Below are 27,279 nucleotides of genomic sequence, written 5' to 3' on the forward strand. Positions count from 1 at the left end.
TTTAACTGTTTGTAATTGGACCAAAGATCTCGCCATCTGCTGTATCTTTTGCCACTTATAGGCCACATAAAACCTGCAGGTAAGAGGAAAGCCCTAAGAAGTCTTAAAGGGGACATATTTTCCATGTTTAAGTGCTATAATTGGGTCCCCAGTGCTTCTAACAACCTAGAAAATGTGAAAAAGATCAACCCAGTAACTTAGTTTTGGTAAACCATTCTCTGCAAGCATGTGAAAAAATAGGTAAATGAAATTTGGCTCCCCTTGTGATGTCATAAGGGGATCTTATTGTAATAATAACGCTGCTTAACCTGCAATATCCAACCCCGGCACTGCCATTTAGTGCAAAAAAAAAGGAGAGAAAATAATTGAAAGCTCATTGAGTTTCAATTTCAACAAGCCACCATTATGGTGATCAGTGTTTGCATATAGAGACAGAGTGCAACGCGTCATAACCTGAAAACCACGCCCTCTGGGGAAAACAAATCATCCGTCTCCATTGACTTTGTATTGCGAGAGGCCACCTACTTGCCATTTCTGGCTTATAACAAAAAGCAGAACAATGCCTAAAAGCTACTGCGTGACAGTGTGCACAGCCAACAAGCCAAAAAACAGAAACAAATTTTATAAGCTGTCGACCCCCCAAAAAACGAGCGTTTAAAGACACAAAAGTGGATACAGGCAGCTTTCATAGTACAACTATTATTAGTACTACGCCCACTGGAAGAAAACGTTATCGGCGATGCACTTATGTCTCCTTAAAGGCTGGATTTTACGGCTCGGTAGCTTATAAAAAATGATTTCTGTGTTTTTTAGCTTGTTAGCTGTACACCCTGTCACACAGCAGCTCTCTAGGCACCATTCTGTTCTTGTTATAAGCCAGAAATGACAAGGAGGCGGCCTATCGCAATACAAAGTCAATGGAGACTTGGATTGGGCATGGTTTTCAAATTAGAATAAATGTGCTCTGTCTCTATTTCATCAGCTCATTTGGATTTTAAAGGAAACACCCAAAAACTGCAAATTTTTGCTCACACCTACAAAGTGGCAATTTGCTATAACATGCTATAATAAATTATCTATGCTGTATTTTGAGTTTAAACTTCACATATGTACTTTGGGGACACCAAAGATTTATTTTACATCTTTGAATACTCTTTGAATTCATCTTATGATTTCTGTGACCAGGTACATCTTATAACCAACAATGTTGTTAAAGCACCAACCACATCGGCCATTGTGGGACATCACACAGGAGCGACAGGTTGATCCTGATTTACGGCACGCATGAGAAAACTGTTCAAACTTGACCAGACTCTCATTTTATTTTTTACCGCAGCAATCTGTCACAATGCACTTGAGTTACAAAAAGCTTCGTCTATAATAATGATAACTCACAATTTTCAAAGCAGTCGAGCAAGAACGTACCTCCTTGAGATATGTTCTAGCAGAAAGACAGTAAGAAAAACAAAGAGCTATTTTTTAAATGAAGCTTGCTTGATGGCATGATCAAGAAAAACATATAAATGAATCCATATAAATGTTGTACACTAGCATTCGAGATTCATTCTGCACAAACAATCATGAAAATGACAGAATATCTGCATTCATAAAAGAGAAAATAGGTAACAATCTAGTGCAAGTTTCCAAAATGATCAATTTCCATCAATAAACATCAAACGTGTGCCATTACATCTGTAACAACTGTCCAAAAACGTCAGGAATGACTGTGTGATCTCCCAAAAACATGTAAGAAAATGGGTTACATAAAAAATATTTTGCATAAAGAAAATAAAGTCTGTTTTAAATGTGCCCAAACATCTTTACTGTATAATAATAGTCTTAATGGAAAACTTGGTAACACTTTACCATGAGGCTGTATTTGTTAACATTAGTTAATGCATTGGATAACATGAACTACACTTGTTTATATTATATTCTGTGCACAATGAATTAACACGAACAATTGTATTGGCATTAACATTAACAAAGATGGATAAATGCTGATAAACTATATCGCTTATGTTAACTCAGTGGTTCTCAAACTGGGGGCCGCGAGATGGTGCCAGGGGGCCCCAGTTTATGACATTTAATAAAATACATGAATTTATCATGAATTCTCTGTAATTAAAACTAAAAAATAAGGCTACGAACCACTACTTTGTATAATTTAATGTTTTGTTTAATTAAAATGTTTAGTTTAGCACTGTTTTTTGTCATAAATTTTCTTTGGGGGGACGCGAAGGAATGCACTGCATACAAGGGGGGCCACACGTTGAAAAAGTTTGAGAACCACTGTGTTAACTAATGCATTTACTAATGTTAACAAATACAACCTTATTTTAAAGTGTTATCAAAATGTGCTCTATTGTCATGAAAATAACATAAAATTAAAAAATAAAATAAAATAATAATAATAAACCTGAAACAGGCTTTATTTTCCGTATTCAAAATACAAGTGATTTTTATTAGTTTGGAGTAAAATATGACCTTTCCTAGTGAGATTTGCACAGTAAAATATTAACAACTGACCTAAATATATCACAACATCCCATAATACCCCTCAAACGTTATCATCAAAAATGTGATTCATGTGCTTCACCATATGCATTGAAGTTTAAAAGAAAATTTACATGGAAACGAACAAAAACGTTACCAATTTCACAACGAATGGCGATCAACTATTTATTGTTCTTTAAGTGCACATCTGCACGTTTCAGTGCAGTTACAGTATAGATGTATATATTTTTCATATATATTTATTGAATATTAAATAGTGAAATTTATAATAAATGCTCAAACCTGATTCCTTAGAATATCCTCAGGTAAAAATACAATCTAGATGTATTACAATGTCCCAGAGCATCTTCAGATAAATTCTTCTGTGCGGTCGCACACAGTCACCTATGGCACAATGGTTTCAGAACCCAAACAACTTCATTTTGCAGGACTGAGATCAGCTTGATCTTAATGTCTTTGAACTATAAGAAGAGAACGAGCTGTGGAAGTGTGAAATGATTGCAATGTTTATCTCCGAATGTCAATTTTCTGATTTACTGACTTCTTTTTACCTGTTGAAATGCTTTACCTTGCAATACACTGGGGTCACATTTAACCCCTACCATATATTAAGTGAAATAATTAAGGTTTTGCATAAGGAAAATGAAGATTGTTAGGACTAAATAATGCACAATTACAATAACATTTGCTTTATGGTAAATAATGAAGCAAGTGGAAAATATGTTTAAAAGGTAATATGTAAATCCAGACTTCATTTTCTTTATGCAAAATACAATTTCTCATTTTTTGGATTAATATGTGACCTAAACAGGCTCACTGAAATTCACCAAGGTTTTAAACAAAAATCCTTAATACTATAAAAAAGGAGAACTACCTAAAGCATTCAAACACAGATCTGATTGTGCCGACATTCATTTCAGCTTAAACTTCATATACAGACGACAGATGTGTAAATGTAATGCATTTAATTCCAGTCCGACTAGAAATGGGTTTCAAACGGGCCTCCTTTCTGACATTAACATTTCACAACCCCTCCTTTCGTATCCAGTATAAAAACCTCACTTAACCTTTTGAAATGGTGGCGGCCCCCGAGTGCTGCCTTTAACCCATGACGAAGAAAAGCACGGATACGAATGCAGGTGAACTGATGAAGGGGTGCGAAGAAGGTGAGATGCTTTACAGGTTGGCCTCCCTCTTGTCTTTGCTTGGTGATGGTTTCATAGCATCTTTTCCAGGCTTCCCATTGGCTGGAGCAGCAGCGGCCGCAGCGGTGGAATCTACAGGGACTACAGCGGCACGCTTGATTGGCTCATCCGCTCTAGATCGTTCTTCTGGGCTAGGCTCCGCCTGCTCGGCTGTGGGTGGGGCTGTGAGCTCCTGCTGCAGTTTGTGGCTCTGAAGTAGGCGGAGCTGAACGCGCAGTTCCAATATGGCCTCCTGTTCCTCGTGGATGGCCTGATTCAGATGAGTGTTTTTATTCTGGAGAAAGAAACGAAACACGTGTCTCTCAGAACGGGTTGCATTGATTTAATAACAGTAAAGGGTTGTTGTGAGCAGTGGCGGCCAGTGACTTCTTTTTCAAGGGCGCACGATGCGAAGCTCGTCACAACATGTATTTAGCCCGTCATTTGTGTGGTTCGTCATTTCAAAATACGTGTTCGGCGCGTCATGTAAACCATGTGCATTATGCGTCTTGTTAAAATAAGTGCCTGCTGCAGACGCGTCTAAAGGGTTTATGATAAAAGTGGCGCTTTCGTTTGCCAGATACTCGGCTAATCTCGTGTAATCAGGTCATATTATGAGATTTTTTTAAGATGTAAAATAAATCTTTGGTGTCCCCAGAGTGCGTATGTGAAGTTTTAGCTCAAAATACCCCACAGATCATGTATTATAGAATATTAAAATTGCCACTTTGTAGGCCTAAAGCAAAAGTGTGCCGTTTTTGGGTGTGTTATTTAAAAGGCAAATGAGCTGATGAAATGCATACACTGATAATGGTAGTTTGTTGTAATTGAAACTCAGTTGTGCTGTCAATATTTTTTTTCTCTCTCTGCACTAAATGTCAGTGCCATGGTTGGATAGTGAAGATTAAGGGACGGGGTTTATTGTAATTCGCCTTGCTACCTACCTCACAAAACAGGGGAAATCTGAACGACATAATTTTTCACAAGCTTGCAGAAATGGCTTACCCAAACAAAGTTAATGGGTTGTTCTTTTTCACGTTTTCTAGGTTGATAACACTTACACATGGAAAAAGTCTGATTTTCACGCTATGACCCCTTTAAGTTATCGTCTTTGCGAGTATTTTGTGAATGTGAGCGTGTGCAGCAGGCACTTATTTTGACAAGACGCATGATGTACATAGGTTCACATGACGAGACGAACATATATTTTGGAATGACGAGCATCATACATGCCACTCCGAAAACATATTTTGAATTTGCACTGGTTGTTAGTAGGGCTGGGTGAAAAATATAATTTCTCTGATTTTAATCGATCTTTAACTTAACTAGACAATACTGATTCAGGAAATCCCTAAATTGATGCACGCTTTATTTCTGAAGCAGGGCTCGACAATAAGGAGTGCCAGATGGCCGGGGCAAGCGTGAATGATGTTCGGGGTCAGTATGGCACCGTTACAAAAGTTTTTACTTTGCCCATTTTTATTATTGTTTTATAATAATAATAAAAACAACGCATAACAGGTGTTCATGTTTGAGAAGTTTTACTTGAACTAGACTTAAATGGACATATTAACAAAAAATTCAAAATGCCACTGGATCCGTATATGTAGGTCATAAAGTGACAGCACAACAATGACATTCCATGTCTGCAAAACAACTTTTTTAAATCAAATATCGAATTGGATTGAATCAAAATCCAATGCACATAAAAAAAGCCCAAAATTGCCAAATTGGTTGCAACATCCAGGCATAGGTATAAGGCATGAATGTTTTAAATGTGGCCTGTCATGGCATTGTCAAGACCTTTTTGATGTCTACTTTAGCTACAAAAAAATAACGATTATAATAATCAGGGCTCGACATTAAGGCTTGTCCGCTGGTCCGGGACAAGTGGATTTTTTGAAGGACAAGTGTAAGAGAAAATTAGTTGTCCGACTGGACAAGTTAAATTTCAAACAATGTTACTTAACGTTATGTGCCGTTAATTAAAGTATTGTAGCAATTGTATGTTATACATCATTGTGATTAACGCACCTATAATACTTAAAAAGTATTTTAAGGTTGAATGATAGAGATTTTATGTGCCACCACAGAGTAACTGCTGGCCCCTGCCTGGCCACCCCTATGAAAAATCCCTTGCTCCGCCACTTATTAGCAAAACACAAAAAATACATTATATTATAAATCTTTACCCGGACAAGTGACTTTTGTGCATGGACAAGTGAAACATAAATTTACTTGTCCGAAGGACAAGTTCCTCAAAAACTTAATGTCAAGCCCTGATAAAAATAATAATAATAATAATAATAATAATAATACATTTAAATCTGCACTTGATTCAGATATTTACCAATAGCTGGATCTATTTCACTTTATTTTCTTTGTTTACTTTCGGCAGAACAAACACTTTATAATAATAATAATAATTGTAAAGAAAGAGAAAAGACCATCTTTAATCTCATTCTCTCACCTCCAGTTCTTCATTTTGTTTCTGCAGATCTTCTAGAATCATCTGCAGTTCTTCTTCATCTTCACTTTCGCTCTCACTGTCTGACGAATATTCCTCTGTCTCACTGCGTCCCTGCTGACGGCTGAGTGTGGGATTTCAATCATAAAAGAAAGAAACACAGAAATGACATTTGCATGAGATTCAGTCTGTGGAATTGTTCTGTCTGCGTTACCCACCTTCTATACATTATGTCTTTGAAGAACCTACTGTGATTTGAAAAGTGCCCTAGGTAGCAGTTTATGCGCGCTTTTTACTGATATCACACATTTAGAGCTATATTCTTACAAACCTGCAATGTACAAAACATTCGCAAAACTTATTACGTCCTGGACACCAGTACTTAAAAAAAATCCTAAAAGAGGCCATCTGGGATTTCAATTGCTGGGATCGCAATTATTTAGTAGTTTTACAGCACAATGTGCGTGTATAAGTGTAATTTGTTGTTCGCTTAAAGAGCACCTATTTCATTGCTAAAAAACAATGTTATTTTGTGTATACAATGTATTCGTGTAGTTTATGGTTTAAAAAACACATTATTTTCCACATACCGTACATTTTTGTAGCCCCAGATGTCACTTTCTTTCTGAAACGCACGGATTAGAAAAGCTCGGTGTCCCTGATTGGCCAGCTAATCTGTACGTTGTGATTGACCTGAATACCTCTGACGTCAGCCGAATATGTAATGTTTCTTACCATGTTTGAAAGATTCGGTCACAATGCAATGCTGACAGGAGATAAAGGGATAGTTCGGCCAAAAATGATATTAAACCCATGATTGACTCACCCCCAATCCGTCCGAGATGCATATGTCCATAATTTTTCAGACGAACACATTTTTTGTTGTTTTAGAAAATGTTTTAGATCTTTCAGTTAATCAAATGTTAAGTTACAGGGTCCACGTCCTTCAAGTCCAAAAAATTGACTTTATCCTTCCCCAAAGAAATCCAAACGGCTCCAGGATAATAAAGAAAGGCCTTCTGAGGATAATCCGTGCTGTGTTGTTGTAGAAATATCCATATTTAAAGTTTTATGAATGAAAATAACTAGCATCCGATAACCATACTCTATTTTTGTAGACAGTCTCTAGCGGACAGTCAATGAATAGGCTTTATGCCCAGCTGCACTACCTCCCGAACTTCAGGCAGCTCCTTGTTTCCTGTCTCGGATTAATCCAGGTGTGCCTGACCTCAGTAGTCACAAACAAACTGATTAATTCAGGTGTGTCTGATTATTGTTGAGGTCAGGCACACCTGATCAACCAGCGTGTCCAACAATGGCAGACAGGAAACAAGGAGCCGGCCGAAGCCCAGGAAGCAGTGCAGCTGGGCACGAAGCCTACTGCTGTCACTTCCGTGTTGGCTTTACGACATAGCCCGGAAGGTTGACCCTTAAATACGACTTATTTTATCTTAATGCCCAAATAATCGAATAAATTTAAATTTATGGATGCAATAAAATTTGTATTTCTTATAAAATGGCATCGGTAACAAAGGCTTTTAGTGGTATTTATCAATGCATTTAATTTTACATATTTATTTGTATACTTTTAATTTAATTTGGCACTGACATTTTGATCATAATCTCACAACCCCCATGCTTTTCTATCATACATCTAAACCAAACCCTTTAATCAACCACAATCATAATTATCTAGACATTTGATTATTTTTCTTTATGTGATATCTGACCTCTGTATATCAGCGATTTCTGCACGCAGTCGTTCAATCTCCTCTTTCTCTGTGGCGATCTGCCGGCGTAGCACCTGCTCCAAAGAAATCAACTCCTCCTGCTCTGTTAGGATCTCGTTCTCCTGCAGGGGGCGCCAGAGAAAGACCATTTAAGGCAAAGAGAATGGTTCTCAAATTTTTTGGTGCGTGGTCCCCCTTGTGTAGGGTGAATCAATAGCAGGTTTGGCCTCACATTGATCAACATTAAAAAATCAAAAAGAAAACCCTCACAAACAAAAGGTAGTGGGTACACAGATGCACTACTATTAAAATTGTATGCAATTAGATACCCAGCCTTGCTTAACATTCACCAGGATGATTTGTTTATCTCTCAGCTAGCTGTTCCAGTTCTGCCACCACAACAAAACAGCATTGAAATATGATGATGTTAGGCGGAGCATCACCTGCGCCAGGAGAAGATTAATAACCTCCTCTTCATTCTCACACATCTCCTCCTTTGACACGTCCTCTTTGGACAGGCTGGCGATCTCCTGTGCGATTTTAGTCTCACACTCCTGAAGATTGTGAAAGACAGAGAGGACAGTATAGCAAAATAAAAATGAAGTGTTCATGTAACATTATACTTGCATGCATTTATGCTTTACCAAACTTAACACACACTGCTTGTGATAAACCTGTAAAACATTTTAAGGCCAATTTGCGCAATTTAAAGGGTAATGGAAACGCAGCTAATGACGAGTTTTTACGCAATCCATAATTCCGCCATTGTCGGCGAGGTAAAGGGGGTCGCCTGACCGGTCTAAAAAAAAAAAATAATAATAATAATAAAACACATTGTTTTCTAAGAGTATACGCACACTGGCACCGACAGGTGGCGCCTGGCCACGGAGACCAGCTACGATTAAGAAAGTTGCTCAAATCCCTGTCGCGCAACAGAGCGCCACTCACATAGTTTAACATTAAATAACATCAAATTTGTCACAAATCATTAACGATTAACATTGGCTGCTAATGTATATTGTGCATTTTGAAGATGACGCTATCTGACTAATCTTGCGCCATTTAATGTGCACTTCCGGTGTACGATACTTCCTAGTTCTACTTGACGTGGAGCGTCCGGTGTGCGACCCCCTTAAGAGTAAAGTGCTCTTTTTAGTGTGCGTACATCCTACGCTTAACTGCTACAGTGTTAGTTACGCGCCTGTTTTCATATACTTCTGCGGCGTCGTCGACGTGCAAACACACATGCAGACCGCTGGTAGGCAGTATCCACGCGTGTAACCACAGTAGCGGCACGACCGTCAATAAAGAAGCAGCTTGGCCAATTGAACCCAAAACGAAGAAGAAACTGCAACTTGTGTATGTTTTAAGAAGACCCAGCAGTGATGGAAGTAATTAAACAGCGACTTATGTTGCAATATGAGTTAAATCCTCAACTTCACCCATCTTTGTTCTCACCGTCGCAAACGGAAATACCCATGACACAGTTTTTTAAAACTGATGGGACGGGTTCTAGTGGACCAATCACAGCGCTTGCGGTCCACGTAGAAGTAACTAGTCAGTGAACTAACGAGATGCGATTTACTGACGAGATGCGTGTTACAATAGCGTGCGATTTATCGTGCAGCCCTAACCTGTGGAATAGCTACGGCGTAGACCTTGCGCACGACTATAACATTATGGCTGTCACTTTGTATTCGATATTCGAATATGCTTGAACATGACGTGAAATATCCGTATTCGAACTATAAATAAACTATCCGGTTTTTAAAATGCCATGTGTAGCGCATTTTTTACAGTCTAGCACCGACGGCAACTGTGCGTAAGAGAGGGAAGACGTGACTTTTTTGCTTTTTCTTCGAATTTAAAAATTCGTAATTCTGCAGATATATTTTAAATGTTTAAAAATTATAATAGATAATTTAAGCTGTAAATATTGCAAAATTGAATCTAAAATAATTACTTTTTAAAGGCTTACAATGAAAATGAATACACCAAACCAATGAGTCCTCTGAATTAAATTGGACCGACATGAACAAGATAGCCTAATGTGCATGTCAAGATAGAATTATGTTTTTTTTCATGCTTAATTGTGGCAATTCGTAAAAGTTGGTATTCATACAAGTTGATAACCTGCTGTTTCAAACATTAAGTAAAAAAATAATAATCCAGACAGTCCTGTTTATGACTATCACTGTTAATAAATTTCGAATTGAATCTCCATTAGGGTGTTTTTTTTTTATGCGCGCGGGGGCATGTAGATATTGCATATATTCGAATACATTGCATGATATTAGATATCCGTTCGAATTTGATTTTTCTCAAAAGTGACAGCCCTATATAACACGGGCTTTAAAACCTCATTTAACCCAAGAAAACTCTGCCAAGCTCCTTCTCTGTATATAAGATATGATGTATCAATGTCCTGCATCTCTTGCCTGTCTTTTGGCTTCGCGGAGTTTGCGTTTCAGAGCCGTGACGATGCGTTGCACTTCCCAGAGTCTCTCTTCCTTAGACAGATCCTTTACACCTGCCTGCAGATCTCTGTGTAGACGGTTCAACAAGAACTCCTGCAAGAAAGAAATATCACTAATGACATCTTTCAACTGTTTCTCCAACACAGAAATTACATTAAAGTCTGCTTAGGTCTTATTTCTTGTGTCGACATTTCTCCTAAATGGTTTTTGATACATTCTAATTGATATATTAGTTATTTGGTAACATACAGTACTGTGCAGAAGTCTTAGGCCACCATGCCAGACTTAAATTTGTTTGTTTTTGCAATGTTATAGTGATCATATATAATTGTTTCTCAGTCCCTTTAATAGAATGCATCCAGAAAATACAGGAAATGTGTATATAGTATTAAAACTGTATAAAATGTAAATTGATCTGTCAAGTTTTTAGGGTAAACTCTTTTTCCACTTGAGCAATAGCAGAAACTGCAGGATCTCTAAACCTAAATAAAATTATATCATAATTTCTAATTTTAAAGAAATTAGTATTTTTACTTCATTCTGCTTAAAAACGCTCAAAATGTATTTAGTGCCAAGAGAGGTCACACTAAACACTGACGATGCCTAAAGAAGACACTTAGTCCTGAAATTTTATTTATTTGTACATATTTCCAGTATTTTCTGTTTGTATCTTAATAAAATAGATTACAAAAAAAATATGGATTGATTTTAAAACTTCTAAATCAACAAGTCTGGTGGAGGTGGCTTAAAGGAATAGTCTAATCATTTTCAATATTAAAATATATTATTACCTTAACTAAGAATTGTTGATACATCCCTCTATCATCTGTGTGCGTGCACGTAAGCGCTGGAGCGCGCTGCGACGCTTCGATAGCATTTAGCTTAGCCCCATTCATTCAATGGTACCATTTAGAGATAAAGTTAGAAGTGACCAAACACATCAACGTTTTTCCTATTTAAGACGAGTAGTTATACGAGCAAGTTTGGTGGTACAAAATAAAACGTAGCGCTTTTCTAAGCGGATTTAAAAGAGGAACTATATTTGATGGCGTAATAGCACTTTTGTGAGTATTTCGACTCAGCGCAGTAACACCCTCCCTCTCCCATTATGAGAGTGAGAAGGGGAGCGGACTTTTCAGGCGAGTCGAAGTACTCCCAAAAGTGCTATTACGCCATAAAATATAGTTCCTCTTTTCATAGGTGTGATTGGCAAAGGACAAAAAAGCAGGAAAATATACGGCACACATACCATGACGTGGCGACATACATATGCACACATGCACGCACGTGCCACCCTGACCATTATGTAGCCTTGCCACTGCATCAGACTGAACAAAATCATTTTGTGCATTTAAAAGTAAATACATCAATGTGGTGCATTTTGAGAGTAAAAATAAGTGACCAGATCTATGAGGATTTTTATGTTCTTCTAAACAAATGTATGCTCTTTTAGTAAAATCTTTGGTTGCATATGGTAATAAGGCACATACACAATTTGATAAATGGGATTTGCTATTGGTCATAGCATGTTTAATGTTTATAGAATAATTAGTGGGGGCATTTAATACAGATTAATTATTGATTACAACATTTGTTACTTAATTCAAATGTTAGGACTTTCTGGAAAGGCAGTCAAGTGCATTTGTCTTTTGCATAGTTCTTTTGGCACAGCCGAGCTACGCGTTTCACACACACGCACGCACGCACGCACGCACGCACACACAGACACGCACACACACAGACACACACACACAGACACACACACACACAGGCAAACCAGATCCATGAATGTGTGTGTTTGTCATTATATTATTCTGTAATCACAAGCATTACTGCCAGATTCACAAACCATTAAGAGGAGCAAACGTATGCGTGTGTTCATCAGGATGACGTTGGATCTGATTCGCGTAACTTATATGCGTTAACGTAAGTGATTACAGAATAATAATGCATGCAAGCAAACGTTTTGACACAAACGCAACTTTATATTGATATTGCGAGACAGCATTTCACCTCGACGAGAAATCTGATATTTACATTACTGGCATAGCCTGATTTGAAACGGACAGTTTTGTCAAAGCAGCAAACTACGGAAGCCGAGAAAGGACATGCACTATTATTATTTTTGCTTGCTTGTTTTCTCGTGATCACGACTTAATTTGTCGTGATCTCGAGATAACAAAAGTTGTTTTTTCGTAATCTCGAGATAACGAAAGTTGTTTTCTCGTGATCACGACTTAATTTTCTCATGATCTCGAGAAAACAAAAGTTGTTTTCTCGTTATCCTGACATGATAATCCAAATGTCATAATGTAATTTCCTGTCAATATAATATTGAGTGTATTTTGAAGTGGACTGCTAATGTATATGAGTTGGGGTCTTCGCCGTAACCACACGTGTAGCTAATGTGTAGACTTAATAAATAAATAAAGTTGGACGGTTCATGTTTGTGAATTTAGGGACCATCTCTAAAGTAATACTGTACACGTTTCTATCTTCAATAGTATTTAACAGTTTATTTAAATAAGGGTGTATTCACACCTACCTTGTTTGGTTCGATTAAATCGAACTCAAGTTCGTTTCCCCCCTTGGTGCGGACCTTTTGGGCAGGTGTGAATACAGCAATCGAACTCTGGTGCGGACCAAACAACCGCACCGAGACCCAGCTGAAGAGGTGGTCTCGGTCCGGTTCCAAACGAACTCTGGTACGGTTCGTTTAAGGTGTGAACATGTACCGACCTCGATTCGCACCAAATGTATTATATTATTGTTATTCTGCTAGTGGGAGACGCGCTATCAAGCAGTTTATGTCGTGCATATACTGTACAGCAATGATTTTGAATACCTTTATTGTAATAATAAACGTTTTATTTCTTTGCTTAACTTAGGTGAGTTTGTGCATGTTTTATATCGTTGTAGTTTTATATTCATTAAGAAATGCAAGCTAATCATTTGTTTCGAAAAATCTAAGGATCTTAAGATTTATTTATGTTATAAGGCGGGTAATGGTTTCCGCCTATTCCTATTGTTTAATATAAGCGAGTAATTTAACTAATATAATGTTGTTCTGTTTTAATAAAAATAATAATAAACACATACTAAGCATTATGGAAAATTATGAGACGCGCTATCAAGGTATAGTGTTTTCCGTCTATTCTAATATTTAATATAAGCGAGTAATTTAACTAATTTAATGTTGTTCTGTTTTAATAAAAATAATAATAAACACATACTAAGCATTATGGAAAATTATGAGACGCGCTATCAAGCAGTTTATTTCGTGCATATACTGTAAGGCAATGATTTTGAATACCTTTATTGTAATAGCAGAATATTATGCATACAAACAGCGCATCTAAATCCGCGTAATTTAACTTTTTTCCGCAATCGCGGAACAAAACGCAAAATCAAAAGAAATGTCTTGCCAACCTGCATTATTTATTTCATGGCAAAATAATATCAGTAATTTAAAATGTCTTATTATATTTTTTATAAAATTATCTAATATTCTTAGATACAGAGTAAGACAACTTGGTAAACATTTCTGGCTTTATTTTACTTCAATCTTTCTCCAGCACCCTGCACCCCATCACCAGCAACACCGCGCCGCACACATATAACAGTCAATCAAAATCTCCTGTGCACATTACTACATTTTTTTTTACGTTTTTAATTGTTATCTAGTATAATTAATTATTTTCATGAGGATACATACGTGAAAGGTCTTTGTGAGCTGCGTGTCGCATCTGCTGTCTCACATAAATTACAAAAACTGGGTGAAGCAATGTCATAATGCATTTCAATTTACTGTTTTAGTCCTAATATTAAGTTGTTGAAAATTTGGGACACAAAAGAAAGGCATCTGTCCACTACCATCTCATCTCAGCGTTAGCAAACTTGTGCATGCTGTCAGCGCGTGAAGACCGATCTTTTTCCTTTAAGGCTTTGAACTTGAATGGTCCGGTCACATACACGCATAATAATAAAACAAAAAATAAACACACATTATAGGGAAAATGTAGCTTTGGACTTGTGGCTATTGTGCATTACTGTAGGTAAGTAATTTTCAAACTTTTCAAGAAACAACCATAAAAAACAAGATTACGCAACGCACCTCTCTCAGTGTTGGCGATAAGGATTGATTCATATATTCTCATTATTATCAAGCATTTATAAAATATTTATGCGCCCTACGTGGTTAATTATTTTAATAACATTTTCCTTAAATCATCTTGGCAAACCACTGTATGACAGTTGTCTAGGTTAAATAAAAAACAAACAGTGTATCTGTACCTTGAGGTTGTATTTATTTTTCATATGTTCATTTTGTTTCTCTGTTCTTAATATATCACTGACTGTTTACTTATTATTTAATTACTTGAGAACTTCTCATTTAATATTTTACACGCATTGGTATCGTAATTGGAGAGAAAAATATCTATTTTTGTGCAAATTTCTAAACATTACTGCCACGCAATTACTGCATCGCAAAAATAAATCGTGAAATCCTGGAGGGACTGAAATAATTGTGTTTGAACAATCTGAATAGCTATATTTGTATGAATAATGAAAGCCGCGTATACAGCGCATCTCTCTATCTGTACGGCGCAAAAGACTGATAACTTTATACCTGATACATAATCTGCACAGCGCAACTGTCAGAACATGCTGTCGATGCTGTCTTTTCAAAATATATATAATAATATAATATCGTTTAGATGAAATTAAATTGTGTGCTTCTCAATATAGTGTCGGTATTTTGCTTTACCTGCTGATAACACCAAATCAGTAACAGAACAAGTATTGCATTATGAATTATCTCTATTATTTTGCTCTTCCTGCTTTCCCCCACGTGATAATTTCTGTCCAATGAATGAATGACCTTAATACACATGTGGTTTTGTTTACATATTTTGGTTCACTTGAAAAAAGGGCAGTGTGAATGCGAACCGCACCAAAAAACAAAAAAATAAAAAACATTTGGTCCGGACCAAAGCAAGTGAACTAGCGGACTTTCCTGGTGTGAATACACCCTAAATATCAACAATCTAAAAAGTGTGCATTATAGCTGACAACCACATAAACACGTGGGTTTTGTGACTGTTTGTTGACTTTCAGTCATTCCATTTAAATGCTGTTAAAAGTAAAAACGTGTATTGAGTAACTTAAAGACGGTCCCTAAATTCACCACTGTCAAATTGTAAATATTGACATCTAATTCCGCTTGAGCGAATCTTTGATCCAAGTAAAATCTCGTTTGTTCATCAATGCTAATTTAGCAAAATATGCTTTTGCTGTTTACAAACAAAACATCGAGTACACGTAAGCTTTAATCACATCACAAAAATGCAACTTTTGTTATCTCGAGATAACGAGAAATTAAGTCGTGATCACGAGAAAACAAGCAAGCAAAAATAATAATAGTGCATGGCCTCTCTCGGCTTCCGTAGCAAACACCTGGCGGGTTCTCTTAATTTTCTTACTACTAAAATGCTGTTTGTCTCTGCCTATTCCTTCTATCCATGCCCAGCGCCACTGATTTAGGTCCTTTATCGATTAGGTTGTCTTACCTAGGCTTCATAAACTTACTCTTCATCCTGCTGACAACGTTAACTTGTTACGACTTCACCCCGGCCGCGCGGCATCTGTAGCTGGACCTCAGCCGCACCTCAAAGACCCCTCCCCATTCTACTTCTGATTGGCTAGTTTGTTAGTTTGGTTGAGAGTGAAAGATGTGTTTCTCTCATACTATTTGTTGGCAAACGCATGTTTTTTTTAAAATTCGCAGCCAACAACACACGCCGGAGATCTGACTGCAAGCTCTTTGGTGAGTTCTGCTTTGAATGAAGTTCCATCGTGACAAATAAATAGACTAATGCGTAGTGATATGTGGTTATTTATAACGGTGCCTTGCAACCCCCCACCCACACGCACACACAAAAAATTGGATTTGCATGATTCACGAAAGCCTCATTTTCAGGTCGGAAAAGCCGGAATTCCGGATTTATCTGGAAGAATCACACCCCTGTCTTTTAAATCCGCTTAGAAAAGCGCTACGTTTTATTTTGTACCACCAAACTTGCTCGTATAACTACTCGTCTTAAATAGGAAAAACATTGATGTGTTTGGTCACTTCTAACTTTATCTCTAAATGGTACCATTGAATGAATGGGGCTAAGCTAAATGCTATCGAAGCGTCGCAGCGCACTCCAGCGCTTATGTGCACGCACACAGATGATAGAGGGATGTATCAACAATTCTTAGTTAAGGTAATAACATATTTTAATATTGAAAATGAGTAGACTATTCCTTTAAGACTTGCACAGTACTGTATAATACAAAATAGGTCAAATATTGAAATGAAACAAATTGTACATGACATCGATTACATTTTTAAGGGGTTTGAAATAAGAAACCTCTCAGTCAGCACTGAAATCTTCCTTTAAAGTGAAAGCAGCTACAATATAGACTCAAACTGTCATACTGATACTGTTTATCTTTCCACTTTCACCCCACTAATACAGACTGGATTCAACTCCTAATTTAAATATCACACTTGTTTCCCTGTTATGAGGTCAGATTTGCCTTTGGCACAACGATCGAACTCTCTTATGTAAAACTTAAACAAATAAAGCCGTGGTAAATACAGGTTTGAGATGCAGTCTACAGATTAACTTTTGAATCATTATCAGAGCCTGAACAGTTGCAAACTTTATTACCGTAAGGTAATGAGACTTTGTAAAGTGAATTCAGAAAATTGGCAAACTTTTTGACACAAGAGGTGACTGAAAACCTGTCCCAGTATACCTGTATTAACTTTCAAGAAAATAAATGACAATGCAAAACATTTTAATAAGGTTAAATATGATCAGCACACACTCCAAAAAGTTTCGTGAACTTCACCCATTTCTTGAAGTTAAGTGCTTGTTTTTGTGTATTGCATGTGTACAGCATATTTTGTAACCCACCTGTCTGCGAATCTCCTCCTTAATGCTTTCCTGGGTGTCAGGTAGGGTGGGCATGGTAGCCATGTTGGACCAGCGCAGAGGACGGACAACCGGCTTCAAAATTACATCACCGAACAGCTCACGGACGTGAGTGAAAAACACATACAGCACACGGTTCCCGATCTAAATCAGAAGAACATAATTTTTGTTATGAAAGAGTTGTCACAGTTTTGTTAATTACCTATTTAAATTATATGTATGGAGATTAAAAGCTACAAATAATTTGACTATTGCATTATGACACATGCTATGTTGTAGATGGTACAAGCATGGTTGAAATAGGCTCGTGTCAGAGCGAAATGTAAAATGATCAAAGGCAGAACGGTAGATTTCCAGTTCACCTGTACAGTAGGATTGAGAACGATGGAGATATTCTGGATATTCATCTTGGTATCGAGCTCACGGGCGATGACGTGGTCCATGTGAGTGATGAGCCAGGCCAGCAGAAGTCTGTTCCCAGCAGGCACCTCTCCCAGAAGCCTTTGAAACTCCTGCAGTTTTTCTGCTTCGCTGGGCCGCCCGCAGGCCTCCTCGAAACGTGGGGCCAGATCTTTACCCAGCAGGTTATCGGGAAGCTCTCGCAGATACTGCTTCAGCAGGCTGGCCACCGTGTGGGGATCGTACTCCTCCAGACAGGGACACTCCTCACGGTCATACGATGCCTTCAGCTCATCCACCTTAGACTTCATACCTGCGGAGAGAACAGTAGATTGTAGATACAGTACAGTATATACATGTAGATTTTTTTAAAGTAATATTCCACTTTCATAAAAAAAATCATGCATGTCATCTAAGATATTTGTTTTTCTTTGTTCAGTCGGAAAAAAAAATGAGGGCCTTAAAAGTTTACAGTTTCAATGCAGCTTCAAAGGAACTAAACAATTTTAAGCGAGGAATAAAGAGGGTCGCACACCGGACGCGCAGCTCAGCGCCGCGCCGTTCAAAAAAAATTCGTACACATTGTTTTCTATAAGTATACACGCACACAGAGCGCCACTCACATAGTTTAACATTAAATGACATCAAATTTGTCCCAAATCATTAGGGCTGTAACGATTAACCGTGTGTCCCATTAAAAATCGATTCTGTATCGCAAGGCTGCAATTCTGTGTTTCATGCACAGCTTGTGCACATTTGGTCAGTAGAAAGTCCTTAACAATCTAAAATCATTACGAGTCGGAGTCGTTTAAAACGTGCATTTAAAAAAGCAACACTCGTTAAACAAAATTATTCAAAATATTCGTTATTATCATGAAAATACCTAAAACAATTTGAAGAACAGTGATATAAATATTTCTGCGAACATTTCCTAAAATAGCGTTTGTAATGCTACTGCTTCTGTTGCACAAAGAGTGTTTCTGCACAAGAGTGCCCCCTGGCTTTGGGATGTGCCGGGATTTCACCGTAATAAATTAAAATTCTTTTATTGAGAAAACACGCATTTGCACGATTAATCGTTACAGCCCTACAAATCATTAACGATTAACATTGGCTGGTAACGTATATTTTGCATTTTGAAGTAGACGCTATGACTATGATTTAATGTTTACTTCTGGTTTACAATACCTCCGAGTTGTCCTAGACCAGGGGTGTCCAAAGTCGTTCCTGAAGGGCCTGTGTCCTGCAGAGTTTAGCTAAAACTTCACTCAACACACCTGCCTCAAAGTATCTAGTCTGCCTAGTAAGACCTTGATTAGCTGGATCAGGTTTGTTTGATTAGGGTTGGAATAAAACTCTGCAGAGACACCGGCGCTCCAGGAGCAGAAGTGGACACCCCTGTCCTAGACGTTACTCGGCGCGGTGCTCAGCTGCGCGTCCGGTGTGCGACCCCCTTAAGGAACTTATGTAGAAAAAAGATTGTCATTTTGGCCAAAACCACAACTTATCGTATTTTTCATCTTGCATCAAAATTGTATTGTCTTGCACTAGCTGTGTGACGTGTTGGCGCAACCTTGCGTATTACCTGATCAAGCCGAATGGTAACGCGTTAAATATGTAAAACGCACAATTGTGGAGCATTTTAAACAATAAACTGACACAAAGACATTAATTAGTATCATTTCACATACAACAATGTCTGAACTGTCCTCTTTAATCCATACTTGATGCTGTAGTTTCGCATACACCATACGTGAACTTTCGATGCGATTACGTAATACGTAAGGTCACGTTGGTGCATCACACGGCTAGTGCAAGAAATTGTGGTTTAAAAGTAGGGCTGGGCAAAAAAACAACAACAATTTTTCGATTAATCATTTTTTAAAACGTGGTCGATTAAAAATCGATTCTCAAATGCCACGAATCGATTTTTTTTATTAAATAACCTGATCATGTTTGATCAAGGAATGCGACTGTTCTGACTTTTTTCAGCATATATTTTTCATCTTGCATCAAAATTGTATTGTATTTAACATAATTGTATGCATTTGAAAATTAGAGATGGGTTCTGTTTCAATGTACCCAAGTGTACCTAAAATAAAAAAGTGTATACAGGTTTGTGGCTCTTAATTTTTTTATTAATTACCCACTTGTAAACTTACGTTCACTGTTCTTTTTTATAAATATAATATTTGTATTAAATCTATATTCATTGAGTTGAATCGAGAAATGAGTATAAAAATAATCTGAGAATCAGAATCGAACCGAGAATCGAAAACGAAACGATCTGATAGCTTATGAATCGAAATCGAATCGATCTGGAACATCTGAATCGATACCCAGCCCTATTTAAAAGTACGCATTTTTTGGCGAAAAATTAAGATTGTCTTGCGGTTGGGATTGTGTGAGGTCCACTAAAGTCCTGAAATGTTTTCCTAAAAAAAAAAACGTAATTTCTTCTCGAAAGGCATTAAAATATTTGATGACTGTGGATTGGGGGTGAGTAAATTATCAGGATTTTTAATAAAAAGTGGAATATTCCTTTAACTGCACAGCGATGTTTTTTCAACATTATAGTTCTGTATTCACCAAACTATCCGTAATTGTGTTTAAGAAAAAAAAAGATAAAAGTGTCAAGGTATGTCATGTTGTAAAACATTGTAAAAAAGTGCTATATACATTTTTAAAATCCACCACAGAATGTGTGTCATGTATAGCATATTCAGAAATACAAGAAAGTAGAACAGTTGCATACCGGAGACACGATAGATGCCTTCACATTTCATGCCATAGCTCTCGATGTAGTCCAGACACTCTCTGAAGACAGCTGGAAGCTGTATCCCATCATACAGCGCTGTTCTCCTCACCGCTTCTCCTAAAGGTGCTCCGAAGATCGGCCTGGGCGTCATCGGCACCGCTTCAGTAGTAACAGGTTCGGGTTCGGTGGTGGGCTTCTTCTTCTTTTTCTTTTCTTTCCACTGTTTCACGACGTCCGCTGCCGTCAGGTCTTTAGACTTCTTGTCCTTGGCCTTTTCCTCCTTCGGACCTTTCTCCTTCACTTTGAAATCCTTCTCTTTCTTCTTGGAGAAACTGGGTTTCTTGAAGACGTGGATGCCTTTGGAACGCTTCATCTTGGACGGACTCTCTGCCTCATCGGCAGAACTGTCCTCCTGAAAAGCAGCGTATCCCTCAGCTGAGATAAGAAAAGAGCAGAGAGAAGAAGTATTATTTACATCCTTCTTCTAAGACCTTGTGCTACAAAAAAACGTGCAATTATTAGCCTTGCAAAATCCACCCTCTGCTCCTCTCTTTTTCAAGGTTAGGCGAGAACGAAACGAGAATCCAGCGTGAAATGAGGGCAAGACACCGAAAACTGCTATAAAGAGGTCAGCGTACGATTTAGTGGTGTTCCCTTGTGCCTGCTTCTTTTTTTAGTGATCCAGTTCTGCGTCCTGACACCTGCTTCACCCTGAGCTGTTTCTGAACTCAAAACACTAATCAGCAGTTAACTAATCCGGTTCTGACTCTGTCTACCAGTATTCATAACCGGCTCCTCCACACACCTATCAGGGGAGGGACAGGGAGTGTCCTAAAAATGTCCATCTCTTCCTGCTTGCTCGCAATAGGCTGCTGCAGGTGGGCTAAATATAGTGGTAGGAAAATACATTCGCCCTTGTCTGCACACATTTGCAAAAACAACTAAAACAAATGACCACTGACTGTGGGGAGACCATCATACTACAAACTAGGCCTGCATGATACTGGAGGGAAAAATGTCATTTTTGTTTTTCTGCAATGTAAGTTGAGATTTGAGAAATACAGGATGACTTCACCAAAAGACATGAAAAGTTTCTCTTACTGCGTTTCTCTTTTTTCTTGAACTTGTTCTTCTTCTTGTTGTGCTCCTTGTCATCATCGGACGCTGCATCTGGTGGTTCATGATGGTGTCCGTCGTGGGGGGGTGAGGGGTCGCCCGTACGATACAGACCCGGGAACTTAATTGGGCTGATTTCTTCGGAGCTCGGGGTACGAGCCACTCCGCCAGGGTGATCGGCCCTCCTTTGCTCCGCAGGGCTGCTGGTGGGTGGGAGGAAACACTCCGTCATCTCTGCTGTGCCCTGCTATTGGCTGCTTTCAGCACGCTGCCCAGGGATTGGCTGTTTGGACTTTAACAAGTCACCTTACCATTTCACTAAAAGGAGAAAATAAACACCTTGTGAAATCCAACAATGAACATGGTTTCAAATAAATGTTTTTCTCTTGTTGTTTTCGATGCACAATTTGTATAAAAATAGTTGTATATTTATTTAGGGCTGGGCGATCATGACCAGAATTTATATCTTGGTAATTTTGGCATAGGATAAATTTGCCGGTATATTCTGCAAAGTGGAATAAATTTTCATTCAAGTCAAAGCCTCATGTGAGATATCACGATCACCTTTACTGAAACACCTTACAATGAAAATAAAATTCAAAAACAAGGCATTCCTCCTTGTTTGAAAATATACAAGTGCACAACTTAAAACCTGGAGTGTTTTACAAAAAGCGGGTTTAAGCGAAACCCTGAACTTTCGGTTGATTAACCCAAAACCTGCTTACCCTGATCATGTCGGTTCCAAAACAAGAGTTAGTTTAATCAAACTTCTACTGGTAACCGAGAGTTGATGCACGCACACGGGGAATACAGAAGACATGTTTTTATTTTAAACATACCCGGGTATTTCACATAACCAGCTTTTTGGTTGGAAAGCTTATGTCCGACTTCAATGTACATTTCTGTCAGAGCTTCTGTTTGAAATGAGGGTCATATCAGGTCATACCTATATAGAGGATGTAGATTTTTCATACAGATATATGACCAAAAACTCGATTTACCACCCAGCCCTAATTCAGCTCCGTGTTCAGTCCCTCATGCTGACAGTGTGTTGTGTAAATACATGTGTTCCTACATCAGATGAAGACTTAACCTTGAAATAAAGGACCAGGGGTCACATATTTTATACATGCATATTTGTGATTCTCACGAAACCATTGAAACACCACGGCACTAATGATTTTAGCTTTAAAATGTGTAATATAGTAACATTAAAAAGCATCAGAATTAACACAATACTGTGTTCTACCTTGCACAATGTGTGATTTCAACATAAGAATTTATAATTGGAAATTTTATCTCATTTTCTGCTGAAATTCTCGTTACCGCAATGTGTCCGGCTGTGTTTGAACATGCGTTATGTTGTAATTTAATCAAATTAACACAAAAATATTAAGAAAAAAAATAAATGGATGTTTTGCTAGACTACTTTAGATGACAGAAAAAATATTTACTGAATATTTATGTATAATAATAATGAAGAAAAATTAGGAAAATGATGTGTCCATGCCTGATGTTCTCATCCTCCGCAACACTTTTTGAGAACAGTTTAAGCACACATACAGAATTTTAATAAAGTTTGATTTTGAGTGACCAAGCACATGGACCAGTTACTTCAAGATGGCTACCAGGTAAGATCATTTTTTTACAGTTAATTTGAAATATTGTCTTGTCAGAATGCTTACACGACATTTTGATTATCATTACCGCAACAGATGCTTATTAAATGTTAATTTAATTAATAGAAGCATAATACTTTGATTTTAAATGCATGTGCAGAATCTCCAAATTATGTTCTTTCAGGTTTGTCATGTCATTTTGAAAATATGTCAGTGTTGATGTTTTCTGACTGTTGCGGTAATGAGATTTTTTAGGACTAATTTTTTTAATTATGTTACAAAAAGTGTTAAATGATAAGTAAAAGTTTTTAAATTAATGTTACCATTTACTCCAGACTTTGTTTTTAAATGTCTGGTTGGAAAAAAATTAAATTTAATAAATTTTTACATTTTCATGCTTGACATTTTTAAAACCAAGTTTTCGTGAGAATCACCCATATATGCACATATATGTGCATACGCAAAAATTATGGCAGCGTTTATATAGATTGTGTAGATTTTAGATTGTAAACTGCACCCCTCCCTTTTGAAGCACTTAAAAAGCTATGGTAGCCATCACAGGACAAACATCGTCTGAGACAACATAGTGACAAACGCGCTCTGTAGAGCAGCTTGTCTGTTTAGGGCTACTGTAGAATGATGTCAAAAATGGCAGCTTCCATGTAAGGGTACCCGGGGTGTATGTAAATAAAAATTGCTCATTATAAGGTATTAAAAACAGTACAGTTCATTTTGTAAGGCCTTTATACATCACTGAAAACATAGTTATCAAATTTATATTGCATTGCTGTCAAAAGAAATTCGTCTAAAAATTACACACTGCACCTTTAAAGTATAAAGCAAAAACTGCTTGCCAAGTGCTCTAAAGCAGGGGTGTCAAACTCAAGCCCTCATTTGATGTGGATGCGACAGCTTACAATTTATTTCATCCTTATTATAAATTTTATTTTTGGAACCTGAAAATGCATCTCAATTTTATTACATGAGCAATGAAGGAATCACAGAGAAATCGGAGCATGTGCTCACATGCATGTGTTTTTGTTACTACATTTTTTTATATTAATAAACACTTAAATAAACTTTAAATACTCATTATTTGCCCTGGGCTTCTATACTTTAATACTAGGTATTAATTTAGTTGATTTATTCATAAAGTCTTACAGATGAAACAGGCCCTTTGAGAGCAACCATAATGCTAACGTGACCCGCAATGAAACTGAGTGATAATAATAATAAATTGGTCACACTTTAGCCTACAATTAGGTTGTATATTATTAATTGCATTGGCTAACATAAACAAACAATGAAAAATGTCAATAGGGTTTTTCATTTTGGTTAATGGTGTATTATCTATTTCTTAACTAAGATTAATAAATCTTGCAGTGTGTCAAACTATGTGACCCTGTCTGTAAAAACCCAGTAATTTTTCGTGATTTGTTTTCTACATAAAATCAACCTACATAAATGTAAACAAATGATAACTTTAATACCTAAATTTAGGAACACAGGGGTGGTTTTCCAGACAGGGATGGACTAGGCCTCAGTTTAATTAGGAAATATAACTAGTTTTAACAAACATGCCTTACTAAAACATTACTTGTGTGCATTTTGAGGCAAAACAAAGGGCACTGATGTATTTTAAGATATGTCGGTGCAAGTTGTTTTCAGATTGGACAGCTCTTACATTTATTTTAGTCTAGGACTAGTCTAATCCCTGTCCGGGATACCGCCCCATAGTGTCATGAGAAAGGGATTTATCTTTTGATGAATCATATTTAATATTTTCAGTTAAAATGGCAGGCTGAATAACAGCCATTCATACTATCCATGATAGAAAAATGCACATATATACATCTACAGAGTATTGTGATTAAGTCTACCATGTTACACTGCACATAAATGTCATGTCCACTAAGTTACCTACATACAAATATACAATATATAACAATTTGGGAACTGTTACATTTAATACAGGACCCTTTCTACAATATATAAGGTTCAAACATATTCTAAGCAAAGACAGACGTATACAAATGACACAATCCTAAAGATTTTATGACTTCAATAAAAAGCAAACAAATGTCTCCTGACAGCAGCTGTCTCGCTGAATGGACAAACACACCCGAGAAGAAATTACGGACTCTTAAAACACAATATATAAAAACGCAATATCCAGATCAACAGCATCCTGATAAAATGTTCAACCCACAAGCAAAACGTACATTAATAATAACGATTAAAATATAATAATTCCGATGGAATGGATGGATAGCCTAGCATGCTAGCTAACGAAAGTCTATTATTTTTTAAGTAAAACTATCGTTAAATTAATCAATAACAAATATCTTGAATTATCAATAAAAAACATTAAATATGCAATCTAATAGAAAAAACGAGCAGAAATATTAATAAAACAATCACTGCACAAACCTGATGAGATGAATGTAATAGCTGTACTTCCTGTTGCTTGTTTACGTGCCAAATGACACGCGCGCATGCGCACAACGCATTATTTTGGAACCATGGGACTTGATGTTCTTTAAAATCTCTCCGCCAGCAGCTATTGTACATTTTATTTTTTATTGATGGTGAAATGTAGGAACATGTGCTCAGTTATACAGATTTAATTTAGTTGAATGAAATAAAGTGTAAATGTTAAATTAGTTCTATACACGATTTTCAGCATTTTCTAGGTGCATATGTGAGCAGCAGGTGAAGCTATTGAGCAAGATACAAACAGTGCATTCTTAAATCTGAATGAATGATGTCTGGATTCATTCATGCCAACATTGGGAATAAAAACAATGTTTCCTTACTAGGCTAACCAAAATAGCACCCTATTTTTCTTTCTTGGTTATTTTGCCATGAAATCATACGAATGATTCAGACATTGCTTTGTTTAACAATTAACATTATTGCTTTATCGTCAACATGTTTTATCTAAAATGAGTCTGATAAGAGTTTGAACATATTTTACTGCATGCATTATAAAATGAGGTAATAACTGATAAATTCAACTATGAATTAGTGATTACACTTTGTTACAGATCCAGTATCTGTTTATTATAAGAAGTGACATATAATCAAAACAAAACCGAAAATGTGTTTTATTAGCTAATTATGTCAATATGATATCGAGGCATAAATAGAAAATAAAATAATTGAAAGTAATTATTAAAAAATACATCAACAAGAAAAACCTTATTAAAGATTTTTTGTATTTGCCAAAAGATAATTTTCTAATAAGCCATATCATCTCAATTTAATATATCCATATATGCTGGTATGAACACAGTTGCTGGTACAACTGGCTGTATTTTATTTTTCTTCTTAGAAAACTTATCATTATTGAATTGTGATGTGTTTTATGTTACTGTGTTGTGTGGATGTTGCAGCAGTTCTTTTATCTGAAAAAAAATTCTTAGAAGGGAGACAATAAATATTACCTTGACCTTGATTATGTGGCTAATACTTTATACTAATGTCTTATTATATAAACTGAAAATATTTATGAGTTGTGAAGGACAATATGATTCATTTTTACACCTCTATTTGAATTTGAAAAAATGCTGGGTTATTTTCTGGCAATCATGTTGTTTCTGGACAAAACCAAACCCGCTGGGTTTGAATTTTATCTGGGTTCTTTCAACCCAAAATGCTGGGTTGTTTTAGCCCATTGTTGGGTCAAATATAAACATCACCGGCTGAGTTTGTCATTTTTGATAATGTTCAGTGCTTGTCTTCACTGCTATCTGCTTTTTAAAATGAATGGCACAGAGCCAAGGACTGTACATATCCAAATAAATAAACAAATACTCATTCACAGTTCTGTTTCAATATCTAAATATTTTGTTTTCAAATCTGGTTTCTTAAACTGGGATGTAAACAAACACACAAAATTACACATTTGCACACCTGCTCAGAAGTGTACATACATACAAACACAATGTTCACAGACATAGCCTACATTTAAATGTATGTATTTGGTTGACGAAAAGCGACTCAAAGTTAATTCAAGTTATACAA

General features: G+C 36.9%; 1 protein-coding gene across 1 annotated transcript; it reads right to left on the reverse strand.

Moving 5' to 3' along the window:
- Positions 1-1,296: 1,296 nt before the first annotated feature.
- Positions 1,297-25,796, reverse strand: LOC129443153 (ralA-binding protein 1). The gene is made up of 10 exons (XM_055203583.2): positions 25,684-25,796; positions 21,620-21,952; positions 20,516-20,953; positions 17,724-18,073; positions 17,344-17,505; positions 10,337-10,468; positions 8,342-8,452; positions 7,899-8,020; positions 6,172-6,292; positions 1,297-3,996 (listed from the first exon to the last, which is right to left on the reverse strand). Exons 2-10 carry the CDS (start codon positions 21,864-21,866, stop codon positions 3,694-3,696), a joined length of 1,986 nt encoding a protein of 661 aa, XP_055059558.1. The 5' UTR covers positions 21,867-21,952; positions 25,684-25,796; the 3' UTR covers positions 1,297-3,693.
- Positions 25,797-27,279: the final 1,483 nt, after the last annotated feature.

This window comes from Misgurnus anguillicaudatus, chromosome 2 (assembly GCF_027580225.2).
Source record: "Misgurnus anguillicaudatus chromosome 2, ASM2758022v2, whole genome shotgun sequence".
Lineage (NCBI taxonomy): Eukaryota > Metazoa > Chordata > Actinopteri > Cypriniformes > Cobitidae > Misgurnus > Misgurnus anguillicaudatus.

Coding starts and splice junctions, on each gene's coding strand:
- LOC129443153 (XM_055203583.2), bottom strand. CDS start 21,866: ATGACGGAGTGTTTCCTCCCACCCACCAGCAGCCCTGCGGAGCAAAGG. Junction 10,469..17,343: donor AGGAGGAGATTCGCAGACAG/GTGGGTTACAAA, acceptor TCTTTCTTGCAG/GAGTTCTTGTTGAACCGTCT. Junction 8,021..8,341: donor TTAATCTTCTCCTGGCGCAG/GTGATGCTCCGC, acceptor CGCCCCCTGCAG/GAGAACGAGATCCTAACAGA.